Consider the following 18,647-nt stretch of genomic DNA (forward strand, 5'->3'; position numbering starts at 1 on the left):
CTTTCTTCCCTCAGGCAAAGAGGGTTTTTAGATTCAAACTCGACAAAGACCAGATCTGCATTTTCCTCACAAGCTGGAAGCTCCTTGGACCCTGCAGCTATAGTGAAATGCATGCTCAGCAGCTTCACTACTAATGAAACATCTCTGGCTCAGTGAACCAGCTTCTTCAAATTTTGCTATTTTGTCAGAATATTTTCAATCAACTATACCACTCCATTCCCTCTACTATGCATATCAGACAGCCAGAACCTCTCAGATGCTTAGATACCTTCCCCCAATCGCCAGTTTAAGTGTCTGTAAACTGGCCATGGATAAACTTAGTCTTATGCCAAGGACAGCCTTCAACTTCAATAGCTCTGCTCTCTTCCAAGGATTTACATCCTCAAAAATACAAGCCACAACTCCTCTCATCCTTCATTTTGTCAGCCAGCCAAGCAACACCCCTCCAATTACCTGTCATTCAATAGGCTTTTCATTCCCCTAATCATCCCCACAGTCCTTCCCCACAATTCTTCAAAAACATTTATTCAAAATCATGACATGGTATGACTAGAACTGTACAGGGTGTTCCAGAATAGACACAACAGTCCCTTGTGCAATATTACTAGTACTTCCGTACTACTAACTACCTCACCTGCTTCAGTTGTAGGCTTGCAGACACCCATTTTGCTGCCACGTCACACTAGCAACAGAGATTACAGTAACATCATGACATATTAGATTTTCTCCTGTAATTTCCTGTGCTTTGATGCAAAGTAAAGACTTAAGAAGGGTTCTAAGCATACCATTGAATAGAGGGCACTTGCTTTGAACAAGAGTGAGCTTCTGAGCTACAGACTCATAGGCTAGATCCAGATATGCAGGCACATACAGTTTTGGTGCTGCAAATATCTTTGCAGTGCCAGAAAGGAAACGAGTTGCACATTAATCTGTGCATGACACAGCTAATTTACAGCACTGGGGCAAAATTTGCGACCAGGTACCAAAAAAAAAAAACCAACCCTGAAATAAAAGCAGTGCAAAGCATGACAAAGTGGCATGCACTAGGACAAATTCAGAGACAGCGGAGCAAGCAGCCCACGGCTGTTGGCTCCCCCATCTCCACTGGCTGCAGAGCCCCTGCGCTGAGGCACCCTGTGTCACAGCCAACCACTCTCTGACTGAGGCACAGGGTGCCTTGAGATGGGGAAGCAGGAAGCAAGGGGCTAGCTGCTCCCTTGTCTCCATATGCCTCAGTGCAGGGCGCTGAGGTATGTGGAGCCCCTGTGCTGAGGTACACTGCGCCCCAGCCAGCCATAAAGCAGCTGGCTGGGATGCAGTGTGCCTCAAGACAGGAAACCAGAGAGCCCAGGACTGCCTGCTCCCCCGTCTCCATGTGTCTGAGCGCGGGCACTCTGCCACGTGTGCTGCAGGGGGTGGGGAGGGGCTGGCTGGGGCACAGGGTGCCTCAGCACAGGGCTAGCCGACAGGCAGCCTGTGCTGAGGCACCTTGTGCCCTGGCAAGCCAGGGAGCAGCAAGTGGAGACAGAGGAGCAGGCAGCACAGGGCTGCCTGCTCCCCAGTCTTCACATGCTGCTGAGCCCAGGGCTACCTGCTTCCCCACCCTGAGGCATGCTGCACCCCAGCCAGCCACTCCAGCTAGGGCACAGAGAGTCTCAGAGCGGTGGCTCCAAAGCACACAGATAGGGGAGCAGGCAGCCCAGGGCTTAAGTTGAGGGGACACAGCGCTGAGGCACACGGAGACAAGGGAACAGCCAGCCCAGGCCTTCTTACTCCACTGTCTCCAGGCACCCTGAGCCCTAGGCAGGGCACAGAATGCCTCAGTGCAGGGCCTCCACAGCATGCAGAGAAAAGGGAGCGGGCAGACCAGGGCTGCCTGCTCTCCCATCTCCACATGCCATTTCCTAGCTGGCCAAGGCACCAGGTGCCTTAGTGCAGGGGCTGCCTGCCGGCTCTGTGCCCCAGCCAGACCTCTCCACAGCACATGAAGCAGCAAGACAACGTGTCCCACTGCAAAGAGAACGGGCAGCAGCATGCACTGCGGCACAAAGCAGCAGCACAAACATATGCCCCTGCTCATGTGGACGTGACCATACAGTCCAATCAGCCTCTTCAACAGCCACTCAGAAATATTCTATGACAAGAGGATAACAGCGAAAGGAACACGTGTTAGTGTTCCTGGAAAGGGGGAAGATAGTAAATGCAAGCGATCCACCTTGCCTACTTCTTTCTAGAGTTCCATTTCTTCAATGAAGATTGGTTCTTTTGTGCCTTCCCACTTTCTAAGGGTTAAATCCATAGATTTCAGAACACCCACCTACTTTACAGTGCTGCATACAGTGGTCACCATACTCACTAATGAATTCACTAACAAACTGTATTCAAGTGGGAGCTCAAGGACAACAGCCTGAAGTGCGAGTGACCTGAACTGCAGTTGGGGCCTTCCTTGGCAAAAAGTATCAGTTAAGATGGCTGTGAAAGGACTAGATAGGCATCCTTTAAACATCATTAAAAGGTTTCCTTTTTAGATTACTAGGCACCTATTCCTTGGAAAGCAGCAACAGTTCTTCTTGCCTGCCAGTTTGTGGGACTCAAAGTTTGTTCTGGCAACAACGTGTGCCCATACCCAGGGATCAGAACCTTATCTTGTTCACCAGACTGTAGTTTCCTCTTTCAGCATCCTGAACCAAAGTATTGCTGGAGCACATAGGAAGGACTCTGGGTGCCGTGCAGATAGTCCCAGCCTAAAAGAAACTCTAGTCTGAATAGAAAAAAAGGAAAAGAGTAAAGCAACTTGTCCAAGTTCACAGCAGGACAATGGCAGAGGTAGGAACAGAATTCATGTCTCCCCAGGCACCCCTCCAACATCATAGCTGTCCTCAGTAGAATAGCCAATTGATTAAGAGCCAGGGTACTCTAATGCATCAGTGTACTGGACTGCACAAAGCTCAAATTATTGTAATGCTCCAAGGCACAGTGTTAGTGGTGTGTACCATTCCTGAACTTTGTGATCCAAAATCAGACACCCAATAAAGCGCAAGTGGAGTTACCATCGTGGCTCTGCACAGTTTCCAATTCAAAGTGCTGTGTCCCCTCAACCTAAGCTCAACTGCAGGTTATGAAGATTTTAGGAAATCATCAGGCCTTCAAAAGACCGTAAGTGATAGAATAATCCACATCATAAATACATTTTAATGATTATTCACTGTAAGAAACAGGTTCATTTCTACTTCTAGCTTCAGGTTTCTAGGTACTGGATATTTTGTGCCTTAGCCTGCAAAGGTGAAGGGCATTCTGTAAGAAACTGACATAAACCATTACTGCAAGGCAGAGGCTCACCTACATAAAGCTGAGCATTTTAGAATTCCAGCCTTGAAACACCTTGGCTGTGAGTGATTACTGAACACCACACAGTAGGTCACACACGCAAAAAGAGAGTACTTAGCTACCTGCAAAACAGAGGTGCCAGGGAAAAAAGACAAAAGGTAGCTTTATTTGACAGTAGCTGATTTTAAAGTACTGGACATTTAAGAACTAAGTTACCCTTCCTCTGTCTAAGAGAGCAGAAAAGTTTGTTATAGAAGCTTGCAGTACTGCAATCCATATAAAAAACAAGTCAATGAGGAATATTTAAATAGAGGACATAAAAAAGACAGAATCTAAATAACCTAAGTCAGTACAGCCAGCAAGTCTTGTCATTTCAGGGAACCAAGCTAGCCCTGCAAAAAGCCAATTGTGATCAGGATCTGAGATACCACTGTGGCGGGCCAGTACGGTGTGCTCCTGCGCTGAGCCACCCATCTCACTGTACCCGACCACCTTCTAGGCTCCAAGTGCCTCTCTGGGGGTGCCTAATGTCTGACCGACCCCCTTCCTGGAGCACACCCACTAGCCTGGGGGTACTGCTGCCACCACCCAGGGAAGGACTTGATCTTGACACTGTGTGCTCTGGGAAACACAGGCCTTGTAGCCCTAAAGGGTACTTGACTCACTTCAAGAACTTGGGGTGCTTCCCTCAGTCGAAAGTCCAAGTAGTGGTCTCCCTGAGTCAGCTGAACCAAGGGGACCCCAAGGCATAATCTAGACCCACTCCCAATAAGTCTCCCACACTAGATACAAAAGAGAATTTTATTGGTTATAAGGAATAGGGTTGGAATAGGGTACAGAGTTGAGTAGTATCAGAGAAATCCCATAGAGCAAACAGGGTGGCTGGGGTAGCCTTTGATCAAGCATCTGAACTATGTATCTAGTTAGATCTCAGGTAGCTTACTCACAAGTACCATCCAGAGGCAAGTGGAGATTCCCTCTGGAGGCAGGCAGTTCATTGATCATCAGTTTCCAGTGATAGCAAGTTTCAGATGGTTCATCTCTTCTCTCTGAGTTTTCATCATGGCTACTCCCCCTCCTCCTGGGCAGTCCTTAACTTATATAGCCCTTATGACCTGGTCCAATGAAGGGCAGCACCTGTTGGCTGCCAGCCAACCTATTTGAAATGCATCACTGGTTGCTGGGCAGACTGGCATAGCTCAGAACAATAGGAAGCCCAAGCACACACCCAGGTATGTGATGCCAGTCAGTAGGCAGAGGGAGCAGATTTCTTCCCTCCCTCAGGAATGTATTCAACTCAGGTTACAACTCAGGGTTACCTAAAGAGCCCATAGGATGTCTGCCCTTTGCAGTGACCATGTTAACCAAATTGTCACACAGCAGAGTTTTTTGGGGAGAGCACACCAATCCCATGGAAAGGGTGTAATATGGAAGATCCAGAATTAACCCTTTGAAGTAGCTATAATACGCCATGCAGGAAAAGTCATGGAGTCCAGGCTGAAATTATGGGGTGCCTGTACATGAGTGCAGAGGCTGCTCTGATGTACTGCAATTACAGCACGTCAGAGCAGACTCAATCGAGTCTGCTGGAGCATGGTAATTACTGTACTCCAACCAGCCTCTGCATCTCGTGTATCAGTGTCCCCACACTTCAAAATGCCAGTAGGGGTGCTTTAACTAAAGTTCATTAAACAAGCTTTAGTTCAAGTGCCCCCGTCACCATTTTGAAGTGCAGGGACACTGATACACAAGATGCTGTGGCATTTGAATTAGAGCAGTTCTCAGAGCCACTCTAAAGCGCTGCCCCCCGCACTTCCAGAGCACATGTAAAATTGCCCGTGGTGTGTGGACAGTGCTCCAACACTGCAACCATGATAGAGAATTCAAAATCCTACAAGAGACCCAAAACCAAAAGGCATGCAGGGCTCAAAACTACCTGAAATTGCAAGCACAGTGGCAGAACACCATGAGCCAAGAAAGTACCCAGAATTTGGAAAGAGATGCAAGAACTGTAACATTTGCATAACTTTGTGCTTTCTTGGCTGGTAGCTACAAAACAACAGTATTGCCCATAGGAATTCATAAGAGCCATAGACAATGGTTGCAAAAGAAGGCAGACTACAGCCTGACAGTAAGGGAGACATTTTGTTAGTATTAGCCAAGGCTCGTGCACAAGTCAATGCTGTGTTTTGGACAGTAAAGCCACAGGTAGCAGATGGTAACAGAACAAAAAAAAAAAAAAAATATCAAAACTTAGTGGTACTATTCCACTAAGAGAGAATGTAAACTAATGTAGGGACAAAAACAATTGGCAAAGAGAGCTCACTTATAAAACAGTACTGGGGAAAGTACCTCTTATTATTAATGTATTAAGCCCCTGGTTTTAATCAAGGTGATGCGCAGCATGAAGCCCAGTGAGGAAGGGTCTAAAGATCCCCTTACAAGTAGGGGTGCACCGATAGAGATTTTCTTGGCTGATACAGACAGCCAATTATTCACCAGGCATATTGGCTTATACCGATCTGATAACTGATTTACAGGAGCACAGGCGGGCAGTGTGGAGAGCAGTGCCCTGCAGGAAAGTCTGAGGAGGGGAAGGAGTGGGGGAAGGGAAGGGACACGAGGCAGCAGATCGAGGCCCCCACAGTGAAGGAAGGGGTGGAGCTGGGGCTGGGGGCACTGCCCAGCCAGGGCAGTGAACAGGAAGCTGGGGCCAGGGCGGGGAGCAAAACCGAGTGACAAGCGGCTCATCCAAGGGATCAGTGTGCCAGCACTTAAAAATGGTGGTAGCGGCACTTGAACTAAAGCTTATCTAATGAGCTTTAGCTCAGGCACTACCACCACCATTTTAAAACATGGGGACACATCTAGGAGTGGAACACAGCAGGGTGAGGGTGGAGATGGGCTGCCCGCTACGGACTCGGGGCTCTCCGCCCTGCTGCCTTTTCCCTGGGAGCTGTGCACTGGCCGCAGGAAAAGCCCTCCAAGTACAGAAGGTAACTGGAAGACCCCAACCACCCTATATGTGGCCACCATGTATATATGACAATACAAAGACAATTTTGAAATGATCATGGATATTTCTTTAAAGACTGGGCTGATGTTTGCAGCAAGTAGGAGGTTAGGAATTAAAAAAGAAATTAGGATGGGGGACAGAAACATGTCATTATACCACTATACAGAGTTATGCTACATTCACACTTTGAACACTAGAAATGTAGTTCTAGTCCCCCCACTCCAAAAATTACAGAAAGGGCAACAAGGATGATCAGAGGCATGGATAGACTTCCATATGAGGAGACACTAAAAAGGCTAAAACTTCACAGCTGAAAAAAAGACAACTGGGGGAAGAGTGGGTCTAGAGAGGCCTATACAAATCATGAATGGTGTACACAAAAGTAAAGAGGGATTCACTACTTGGCATCTTTCACAATACTACAACTAGGGAATAAACCATTACATTATTAGGTAGCAGATTTCAAACAAACAAAGAAATCTTATTTTTCCACACAACATGTAATTAACTTGTGGAACTCAGTGTCACAGCCACTTGATGGTATAATCGGATTTAAATGCACGCAGGACTGGTCCGCTAGTGGGCACCAAACATGACCGTTTAAAGGCTGCAACCTCTCAATACCGGAAGATATAGGGGGAGAGAGGGAAGGGACAAATCACTCTGGATAGGTCCTGCTTAAGTCTCCTTACCCTTTCCATCAAATCAATGACAGCTTTCCTCTACACCCAAGCAGAGATACGTTGCAAGGACAACTCCTCTGGGGAAAGTCAGTAGAAGAGCACAACAAGAAGTTTCAAACAACTTTAGAGGGAGAAAAAAAGTTTGAGCTAAAGCAAATTTAAGGTTTTGCTTCAGTAATGTGAACAGGGAGATGGCATCAGCTTAACTTTGATCAATATGCCTGTCCCAACATACCAGGATAAGACATGACCAAGTCCTTGGAATGGTGAACCATTTAGGTACCTAATCTACCTGTCCCACTGTACAGCTAAATAATGGTCATGGAATGCAACTCTAAGTGTCCAAGAAACTGAGGGAGTCAAAACAGCCCTAGACTTAGGCTACTATGACAGTAAGAGCAAAATTGGAGTTTCCTACAGATATATCTAAAGAAGCTCTGCCACAGTACTCTTACAGTAAAAAATGATGGAAATAAGTGACTTATACCTCCTGGCTGTTGAGAGATGAATATCAATACAAACCAAGAGGGAAAATTGGCCTGAGTCACAGGGAAGCATTTTTATATCTATTTTGGGGGACTCCTGTAGGTGAAGCTGACCATAAGCCACAGATTGCTAGCCCTCTTTTAGCCATAACCAACACCTCTAGCACCCAGCTCTGAGAATACCAAGGCTGAACTTTTGACAAACCTTCTAGAGAAGGTCATAAGCCACGAAGTCTCTTCCAAGTTTGTTCATTTTGCAATATATACATCCATAGATGAAGAGCAATAAAGCAAAGCCCAGACACCAGTTAGGTCAACCAATCTGTTAAAAGCCTTCTCCAATGCAAAATGAAGACGTGTAGACTGCCTGTCAGAGCTACTGCAGAATAAAACCCTACAGAAAGGAGTTCAAACTCTCTGCCTAGGATGGCCTGACAGAACACTCCCAGCCCCATCACCAGTGAGAGGGATATCACTCAGCAGTCGGCAAGATTTTGGTTGGGGACACTAGTATATGAATTTTGGAAGGTGTGAGAAAGAAGAGTGAAAGGAGCTGCATGAGGGACATTCAGGAACTGACAAATCCAAGGGCCAAATGTTTTAAGCTAGCCTCAACTGGTTGTTAGGGAAGCTGTAACAACCTGGAACACAGAGGCCAAGTCAAGCAAGAAAGGCCATTTTTCTCCAAATCCCAGAAGGAAGGTAACAAGCACCAACTCATCAATTTAACTCAACAGGGTCTCAGATACAGAACCACCACAGCAAGACACATGGCAGACTCATAGACTCATCACTGCCAACAGCAGACTTGCAAGTCCACAAAACAGCACAGAGCAGCAGATAGACTCACTTAGCAGTGTTAGGAGGCTCTTTAGAATTCATTTGAAATTGTTAGTTCTTTTTAGCTGAGAAAGGACACACCTTTAAGAGCCAGCAGCATAAGGCATTTGGAACTGGTTATGCCAAAACTCACGTTACATAATGTCAGTAAAATTGGAACAGGAGGAACAGTGAATAAAGCAGATTTCAGGGCCAAGGAATATGACAAGATTTATGACTGCACCCTCCATAAGGAATTTTTCCTATACAGATATACCTAAACCCCTACTGAGCTTAAGAGAAGTTTCAGTAGATTTGAGCTTCATTATTCTCTTGCTGCAAATCAGGTTTTTTGAAAAGCTTGTGTTGGTTTTTTGCTCTTTTCCAAGCTCTTCCTCACATCAACATCATTTTTAAAAGATGTTAATAACAGAACTGCTCAGCAGCTGTTTTGCCACTGCTATCCAGCAACAACCCTGCCCTTACTTTTTGTAATACTGCCCTGCTTTTACAGAAGACTGTCTTCATTGTCGCAGTCTTCCCAGGTGCACAGCTGGTTCTACCCTCCTAACCCCAAAGACTTTGAGAGTCATCACTTTCTTGAGTGCACAAATCAAAACCCACATCCTTTGTTCCTAGCTGCACCCACCTTGCATTTTTAATACAGTTAACAAATATCCGTTTTACAGGATGAGGGCAGGTTCACTTGAATGTTCAGACGTTTATCAGCCTGATCTTTGTTATCTGCAAATCTTACCAATAACTGTTCAGTTTTCAGCTGGCTCACCGATCAAAATATTGAATAGGACAGCCCAAGAAAAGCTAGAAACCCCCCTTCTGGCTTATGATTTTGTTTCATTACTTGATTCTGAGTCCGACTTCAATATTATTATTGAACAACAACAACAAATCTAGCTGTGTGGTTTCCAGTCATGCATCTGTAGAACATTTAAATACATTGTATCAGTCACCTTGTCAATTAAGCGCAAGATCTTAATAGAATGGGATCAAATTTATCAAGACTAGTTTTCTATGCTGACTGGCATAGCTTATGCTGCCAGCCATTTGAATTTGTGCTGACTGACCAGAAGCCTGGCACTGGGAGTGCAGTTTTGCCTTGAATTGATATCAATTAGTTAACAATACCCCAATTATCCTGTTTTCCATCTCCTCCCCTTTTTACATGCATATTTAACAATTATTTACATTTCAGCTCCTCCTTCCTATCCTCTATGCTTCCCCCTGAATTTCAGAGTTTCTTCCCACGCTTTCCTCAGACAAGCACACTTTTCCCCACTTGAGAAAGCAGACTTCCCTAGTAAGATTACTGCCTCACATGGCCCACACTACAAAAAGGTAGCCAGACAGCTGAACACGCATTGTTTCCAAAAGCTAAACAGTGAAGGGAGCAAGGCATTTGCCCTCACAAGGGGCAATCCAGTGAGATTTTACTCAGATAAAAGTAACCACATCAAATGTAGGGCATTTTAAAGCCAAGCTGAGCAGCTACCCCCACAGAGGCTGCCTCAGCATCACAAGATAAAGCAAGGCAATAAAATGCTAACAAAGCCAGCCTCCTGGGCTAAATACAGACAGTCAAAAAGCCCAAGGCAGAATCGAGTCAATCTACGCAGCTCTCTGAACCATGTAGACTGGACTATTAACAAGCATAATACACATTCACTCATCAATTGACTATTGCAGGTAGATGCCTGCATTGGCCAAGGCCAGAAGGCAGGGGGCACTCGCACATACCTCCCAGCTTACCAAGCTGCAAACACCCCTGCTCTGCCTCCTTGCCAACCCCCCCACCTCTCAGCTGCAGGGGTGGGACGGGGACAGGGCAGGGGCGGGAGAATAGACCGTGCTCTGGTCCCCCAACTAGGGTCTGCAGTGTGGGGGGAGCTGGGGCATTCACAGGCTGATGGAGCTGTGCTGCAGGGGGAAACCCCCCACCTTGAGGGCTTTTCCCCCTCACCCACTGTACTGACCCTGGCTAGGGGGGCCAGAGCAGGGGTTCTCCACCCCCACAAACACCACCCCATGGCTACCAAACAAGGGGGTGGTGAGAGAGAGGGGCTGGGGCATTCACAGACCCAGAGACCCATGCTGTGGAAGGGAGGGATGTTACCAAGTAAGTACTCATCTACTTAATGGGGGATCCGGCCAATGAAATTCTGATGTCACTAACTCTTACAAATGCAGAGAAAAAGCCATATGCTGATGTGGTAGAGGCACTAACTGAACATTTTTGGGCAAAAGAAATGTGATTTATGAATGAGCTAGATTCAGGTCTCCCTAAACAGGATCCTTCAGAACCTATGAACAGCTTTATTACATCTTTGCATACATTGGCTGAAATTTTGCCAATATGGGGAGCTCAAGGAAAAACTAATTAGGAACTGTTTAGTTGCAGGTCTTCACAATGAAGAGCTCTCACAAAGACTACAGTTGGATTTAACACTCCAGAAAGCTGTCACACAAGCCGGCCAGAGTTAGTTAAGCAGCAACAAGGGAAATCAGAAACAATTCCAAGCCCCATCAGGTATCAGCTAACATGGATGCAATACACATTGTCAAGAAACTACAACCAAAAATAAATAGAATTGGCATGCACAACAAATGAGAGAGAGAGATCCCACCAGCATCCACACCAACAACCAAGTGGGAAAGGGGGCCAATAACGCCGATATGGTAAAATCCCTTGACATAGCAATGCTATGTGTCCTGTTAAAGAAGAGATAATGTTGACAATGTAAAAAGAAAGGTCACTATGCTTTAATTTGCTGCTCAACCACGGGAATCCCTGAAGTCACAGAACAGGAGTATTGTGCTGCGTTATTAAAATAACTTACAGAGTCTTCGTCACACCCAGGAGTCTGGATGACAGAAACAGAGCTCAATGTACAATCAATTCCATTTAAAACTGATACAGGAGCAGCAGTTTCAGCTATACCTGATACTTACTACAGCCAACACAGGGATGAGCTACTCCTTCCTCTTACCAAAAAGTTACAGAGACCAGGTGACATTACCTTCGAAGTACTGGGATCCTTCAATGCAAAAATGACACCGAAGCAGACAACTATATATCAGGAAGTTTATGTCATCTGTGACCTTGCTGTGCCTTTGCTTGGCTTACTGGTCATGCAGGCACTATACTTTGCCCATCAACTGGATGAAATAACAGACCAGAAATCCTCGGAGTAGTACTACAGAATCAAATACTCACCCATCTTCTCAGGTCTTGGAAAAATGTTGGGTGAATACAAGATACGCCTAAAAGCTAATGCAGTTCCATATGCATTAACTACACCAAAACGAATACCCTTGCCACTAATGGACCAAGTAAAAACAGAACTAGCACGAATGGAAGAAATGGGAATAATCACAAAGATTGAAGAACCTACTTCTTGGTGTTCTGGGCTGGTGGTTGTGCCAAAACCCAGTGGTAAAATTAGGATGTGTTGACCTCACAGTTGAACACGTGCATGTTGAGAAAGATATATTCTTCCTTCAGTGGAACACACCTTGGCTCAACTTGCAGGAACCAAGGTCTTGACAAAATTGGATGCTGGGACAAGATTCTGGCAGATTTCTCCAGCTGTTGAATCATCCAAGCTAATAACTTTAAATCGGTATCATCCAGATGGAGTAATAAAAGTTACCTTTTGGGATCTCACCAGCTCCTGAATTCTTTCAGCTTCGGATGTCACAGATACTGGATGGCCTGGAAGGTGTTCTCTGTCATGCTGGTGCCATTTTGGGTTCTGGGACCACCAAGGCACAACATGATACAAGATTGGATACAACACTCAGAAAACTCCAAGAAGCTAGAGTTACACTTAATGAAAAGTGCACTTTTGCTAGCTCTCAGTTCATGTTTGTGGGACATTGGATCATACCACAAGGACTCCAAACAGATACAGCACAAGTTGAAGCTATTAAGGGGTTGCCAGAAGTCAAGCATGGCCCAGAATTATGCAGATTTTTAGGAATGGCCATATACTTGGGCCATTATGTGCAAAACCTGGCAACAATAACAAAACCTTTAACAGACCTTTTTAAGTGACAAGAACATAAGACTCTAGGATCTCCTACAACAATCAGCTTCTAATGAGATCAAATCAATAATTAGTTCATCCCTGATACTATCCCAATATGATCTGGCATGCGAAACACATATTGCAGCAGATGTCTCTTATGGACTTGTGGGATTTTTAAAACGTCAAAAAGCTGACCATTGGGCCCCTACTGCCTTTGTGTCAAGAGCACTTGCTCCACCTGAAACTCGATATGCAAAAATAGAAAAAGAAGCACCAGCAGTTACATGGACATGCAAATTACTTGGAACTTTCCTTGTTGGCCTGACTCTTGCTTTACATATAGATCATAAGCCACTTGCACCCCTGTTAGGAGACAAACCTCTCAAACTCCTACTGAGAACCCAGAGTTTTCACCTTAGGATGCTGAAATTCACCTACAATATTGTACACATTCCTGGAATAGAGCTATAGACAGCTGATACTCTTTCTAGGACACCATTACAGACACCACTGTTTCCAGAAGAACTCTGCCAAGAATGAATTATTGCAGTTTATGTGAACCTTACTGAAGAGGGGATACCCCTATCTGTTTCATTAGACAAGGATCCAGGAAGCTCAAGAAGTTGATCCTTTCTGTCAAAAGATAAATAAGTACTGCTTAGAAGGATGGCCTCAAGCAAGATTCAAAGACTGAGAACTGGCAAGGTACTAACAAGAGACACTCAACCTTCATGTTGTCAGGGATTTAGTCGTGTTCCACAACAGAGTACTGATATCTTCCGCTCTATGCCAGGAAATCCTAGAGAAGATTTATAAAGCTCATCAGGGTACTAGAAGATGTCAAGCCAGGGCTCATCAGACAGTTTGGTGACCGTCCATCAGTGATGATGATATATAGAACTGGGTAGCTAGTTGTAAGGTTTGTGCTCAACACTGACCAGACCCTGTAGAGCCATGTTTTATGACTGAATTACCAGATTATCCATGGCAGATGGTGAGTGCCAATTTACTGACCTGGAAGGGTTCTGTTTACCTTGTTGCTATCAACTATTATTTCAGTTACTCGGAGATGGCAGTTACAGACTGCAACAGAGAGGGTTATAATGGTGTTTAAGAGTATATGTGCTTGCCATGGCATATTGTCAGTTTTAAGAACAGATAATGGTCCACAATTTTCTGGAGCTGCATTTAAGCAGTGTGCAGCCCAGTATGACTTCAGCATATCACCAGCAGTCTGTATTTCCCACATAGTAATGGGGAAGCAGAATGTGCAGTGCAGACTATGAAGAATTTGCTTGAGAAAAAATAAAGATCTCTATAAGGTTCTCATAATACACCCTTCAATACCATTAGAGCATGGATGGAGTCCAGCTGAGTTGCTTCCGAGTCACTGATTCCATATAAGCCTACCAACTTTGATAGGTTGTTTCAAAACTTGTGGATGCACAGGAATTTGATGAGAAAGACAGAAATGGAATTATCAGTTTAACTGTCCTTTATAACACCAGGCATGCCTCAAGAAATGTCCCTGCTCCTTCCCCATATCAGGAAAGTTTGGATTCCAGATGCAGGAGTACAACGCACCATCCAGGCTAGGGCGAACAGCCCTTGTTCATATTGGGCGGAGACACCTAGAGGTCTTCTCCTTCAAGAAAATCGAGAGAATCTCCTTCATATTACACCTCTTTACCACATTAGGTCAGGATGTGCGTCAGTTTCACCAAATAGACTAGATTTGTGAACTTAACTGCTTGAAATGAAAAGGCTTATTGATGTTTCTGATTTGATTATTCTCTTTTTGTAGAAAAGTGAGTGGTAAAGACTCACAAGAGCGATGTGCTTGCAACCTCTCCACTCAAGATGACTTTGCAGTTCTTTGAAAATCCTTCAGGTTTTTCTTAAGAAAGGGGGATGTAGTAGTAAGCCCTTCCTGAGGGCTGACACAATTATATCAACAGGAAGTTGTCAGCCATCTTTCTGTGTGGTTTAGCAGTTGCAATAAAGTCCTTTTGAGAGCAAGAAGTCTCCCTGCCTTTTCCTGAGCTATGAGATAGCACAGGGGCAGGGATCCATTAGCTCCTCACCTGCCCCCATGCCATGACCCACAGGGCTAGGGAGGCTGCCTCAGCTCTATGACAGGAGGCACGGGGCCACTGGCTGGCCTGGAGCGGACAAGCTGGGGTGGAGGCTAGCTGACCGTGAGATGGGGGCCTCTAAGCTGCGCAGCAGAACAGGTGCGCCTGGCAGTGCAGCATGAGTGTGCCTACATAGCTGCGCATACCACAGAGCTTAAAGGGAATGCTGGATGGGGGTTAGCGGGGGGCTGCAATGTATCCTGGGATGCCAGAGAACTAAGCTCTAACCTGTGTTTGGAGGGGATCTAGGACACAAGTCTGATAACTGGTGTAATCTAAATCAGTTAATTCTGATACTACATCCATCCATCTCAAACCAGTTTGTCATTTTGATACTAGTCTACGTGCACTGAACTTCTGTTGTGTTACAGGTTTAAACCAACTTCCAATCACTTATACCAGCTCATATATATCGCTGTCCCTAGGCCAGAAGTGGCTCCCCAAAGCACCAAAACTGGATCACCTCTGAGCCTAGATAGATTGCAGTGTTGGCCTATTATGTCAGCTCAAATAAACTGGGGAGCATACTACTTCAGAACTGTATTCTGTTGGGGATGTGGGAGCTAGCCTGATGTTTATCTGCCTCAGTGGTCTCCAACCTTTTTAAGTAGGAGATCACCTTTGGCATTTAAAAGCAATCCAAGATCTACTGTGCACAGCTGCCACCACCTCCACCCAGCAGGTAAGTCTGCAGGGAAGGAAGAGAGGGGGCAGATTGAGGCAGAAAAAATTATTTGGGGTCATGCCTCCTCCGCAGGTAAGTCCCACCTGGCCAGGACCCCATTCAACTTACCCCTGCTCCTGCCTCTGCAGCACTGTCCTTCACCATGGGGGCCTTGATCTAGCATGGACTGATCTGCTGGGCTGGGACGCACGCATGCACTCAGCACCCCACCCCAGCCTCGGATCAACTCCAAGAGGCTCCAAAGATCTACTGGTGGATCGAGATCCACTGTTGATGACCACTGATCTACCTACTCTGGCCGAAGGCATAACATAGACACGTGCCCATGTATACCTTGAACTCACATATCCTCTGAGCCTGCAAGATGGGGGGAAGGTTCGAACACCTGGAAGAGAGAAGTTTCGACAGCTGGGACAGGACTAAAGTGGGGTGGTGCAGGTTCGAACAGCTGGCGGGGGGGGGAATATTCCAACAGCTGGGGAGAGGGGTCAGGGGGTGTTTCCAATCCCAGGTGACTGGGGAGGCAGGCCGGGGTGGGTTCCCGACGGCATCCGCAGGGCTCAGGAACGAGCGGCAGAGCACCCCACTCACCTCCAGGGTCTTGACCAGGACGGTCATGTAAAGCTCGGAGATGCCCAGCGACACGCCGATGACCGAGGGCAGCAGGATGAGGCCGAGCACCAGGGCAAGCCACACGGACAGCGCCGCGGTCGCCGCCGCACCCCACGCCTCCATGGCCCGGCTCTACGTCCGCTTGCAAGGGCGGTGGCTCGACTCGGCGGGGGGAGGAGGAGGAGGAGGAGCGACCTGGAGGCTGCCGAGCGCTGCCCCGCCCCCTTCGCCCGCCCGCCTAGCCCAGCCCAGCCGTGCGCAGCTGCGTGGGGCCCTCTCAGCCGTGCCTGAGGCGGCCGGCAGGAGATCCCAGGTTCCGGCTTCTTGGCTTGGTCGTAGTTAGTCGTCACGGCGTCTGCTGAAGCGAGCTTCAGGTCACAAAGCTTGTGATTACACACACATGCTATAGGGCGAAACATGTACAGATGTGCTATAGACAGAGAGGTAGGTGTATGTTTGTGTATCTACCTACCTACGACCGGTGTGTGTGTAATTAAGTGTGGAGGGGGTTAGAGGCAGCGCTCCCCTGAGTTTCCTGCTCCAAATAGGAAGAACCTACTTGCGCTGGACAGTGATCATTAGTGTGCACTTAATGCACAGGAAAGTTTTGATGGTTATCCAGATTTTGAGTGGCCACATCCTTTTCTGCCCTTTGTCTTCCTAACTTCCAGGTAGGCAAGGTTCTTTAAGTAGATGCAATATCTTTATTAGACCAAATGAGTACTTGGAAAAAAGTTATAATCAAGCTGTCGGGTGCAGTCACCCTTCCTCAGGCATAGGAGGTCTCTGCTGTTCTGAGACTCCAAGGAATGAGAGGTGCTAAAAGTGTGGCAAGATGTCAGTGAGAATGTAAATAGGTCCTTTTTCACAGACAGCCTCTTTTCTGCCTTGACAATCTACTGCTGTAGAGTCTCCCTTACTCACCTTTGGCTTTTCCCCCCCTCATTCTCCTCCCCACTTCCCTGCTCTACCTGTTTTGTTTTCCTAATTCCCACCTATTTACATTCTCACTGACATCCTGTCACCCTTTTAGCTTCTCTCATTCCTCGGAGTCTCAGAACAGCGGAGACTTCCTACGCCTGAAGAAGGGCGTTTGTGGCGGAAAGCCTCCAGAAAACTTTTTTCCAACTACTCAGTTGGTCTGATAAAAGATATCACATCTACCCAAAGAATCTTGTCTGACAAATACACACACTTCAAACACTGAGCATGACCAACAATTAAAAAGCAGCAAAAAAATCAAACAAAAATTGTAGGGTGCACTTAATACTTAAATTGGTAAGACCCAACTGACTTCCCCTATTGAAGGGGAGCTGCCAACCCTCCCCTTTTTATAGTTTAAAACTTGATATTAAGTAATAATACTTTCAAATGCAGAACAACCTCTTTATAATAAACTCCAGAATCAAGAGAAGAGTTCATGAAAAAGAGTTTATCTGTTATAATAGGGATAGTTAATTTGCTGCATCATAACACTGTAATATGGGGGAGTGGGGAAGAGAGAGAGTTTCCTTCTGCTAAGTTGTTGAAAGCTGACATTTGTTCCAAACAAGGTTTCTTAGCAGGAGATTATACTATACTTACTTTGCAACTGTTAAAATAGGAACAAACATATACATTTTGCAAAAGAGCACAGCCTTCCCTCATACTTTTTATTTCTCTAGTTAACTCAGTAGATTAAGTACTCAACTGCTAATAGTTTTAAATTTCAAAGATTAATTAACAGAATAGTGTACTAGTCACTACTGGAGCCAGGGTTTGACAGTCAAACAGACCACATGAAACATTTATCCACAAAGAGTTAGCACATTTATATTTCCTGCAATTAAGCAAGGAATGGTGCTCTTCGAAAATAGCGGTTAACGTTTACATGCCATAATTCTCACAGCAGAAAGGCAGTTTTACCACAAACTTTGTATTACTCCAACCCCACAGCCAGCTTTAGTTTTCTTTGGGATACTAATTCTCCCCTTACGTTTGCTATTAGGAGAAAAAAAGATTACGATAATAACATAATATATACACATTTGTGTATGATACCTATGACTATAATAATTCTGAATACTATTTGGCATTTCTACAGAAAAACATTTCAAAGGCACTTTATGACAATAAGGAAAGTAACATGATCTTCAGTTTAGGTAGTGAAACTGACGCAAAAAGACATAGGTAGGTGTTTTGCCCAAGGACCCAAAGTCAGGTCTCTGTGTGAACCTTAATCTCCTGAATACCCAACCCTGAGGTCCTACCCCCAAAAAGTTCCTTATTTATCCATGCTGTGGCTTTGCTGACAGAGCCATCAATAACCTGCCCAAGAAAGAGAAGGGCAGATGCTACTAACAAAATGTAAATATTTTGCTAGTGCCACTCTAGATTTAAGCACTGAGAAAGGACATTCAGAGAGCTTGACACAGTAGAAAGTGGAGAATTGTCAGCAATTCTCCCATAGGTTTTCCTAATTCCCACCTATTTACATTCTCACTGACATCCTGTCACCCTTTTAGCTTCTCTCATTCCTCGGAGTCTCTGCCGTTCGAGCGGTCAAAGAAGCGGCTGCAAAAGAGAATCCTGAGACGCCACGACAAGATGGCGCCGAGCAAAAGGGAGACCACGTGGAAGAACCGGAAGAGAAGGGTGGAGCTTCGGAGGAACCCACGAGAGTTCGGTCAACAACTCTGCCCACCGACGCAGCGTCGTTTCCGGCGACTCCGCCCACCGACGCAGCATCGCTTCCGGCAACCACGGCTTCATGCCGACGGAAGGGAGAATCGAGCGGAGGAGTGCATCCGCCCCTCCTGCCTGAAGAAATAACAGCAGCAATGACTCCCGCAGCAGTAGT

The 18,647-nt window shown here is 46.0% G+C and overlaps 1 protein-coding gene across 2 annotated transcripts in view; it reads right to left on the bottom strand.

Moving 5' to 3' along the window:
* GPAT3 (glycerol-3-phosphate acyltransferase 3) overlaps positions 1-15,967 on the bottom strand; it is a 33,225-nt gene extending 17,258 nt beyond the window's left edge. For both annotated transcript variants that reach the window (XR_003092275.1, XM_006038341.3), the window contains exon 1: positions 15,788-15,967. Coding sequence is in view for 1 of the 2 variants with exons in the window: in XM_006038341.3 (XP_006038403.1) it covers positions 15,788-15,931 (144 nt within the window). In the remaining variant the exon portion in view is untranslated. The remainder of the gene's footprint in view (positions 1-15,787) is intronic.
* Between the last annotated feature and the right edge of the window lie 2,680 nt (positions 15,968-18,647).

This window comes from Alligator sinensis, unplaced genomic scaffold (assembly GCF_000455745.1).
Source record: "Alligator sinensis unplaced genomic scaffold, ASM45574v1 scaffold1188_1, whole genome shotgun sequence".
Taxonomy (NCBI): Eukaryota; Metazoa; Chordata; order Crocodylia; family Alligatoridae; genus Alligator; species Alligator sinensis.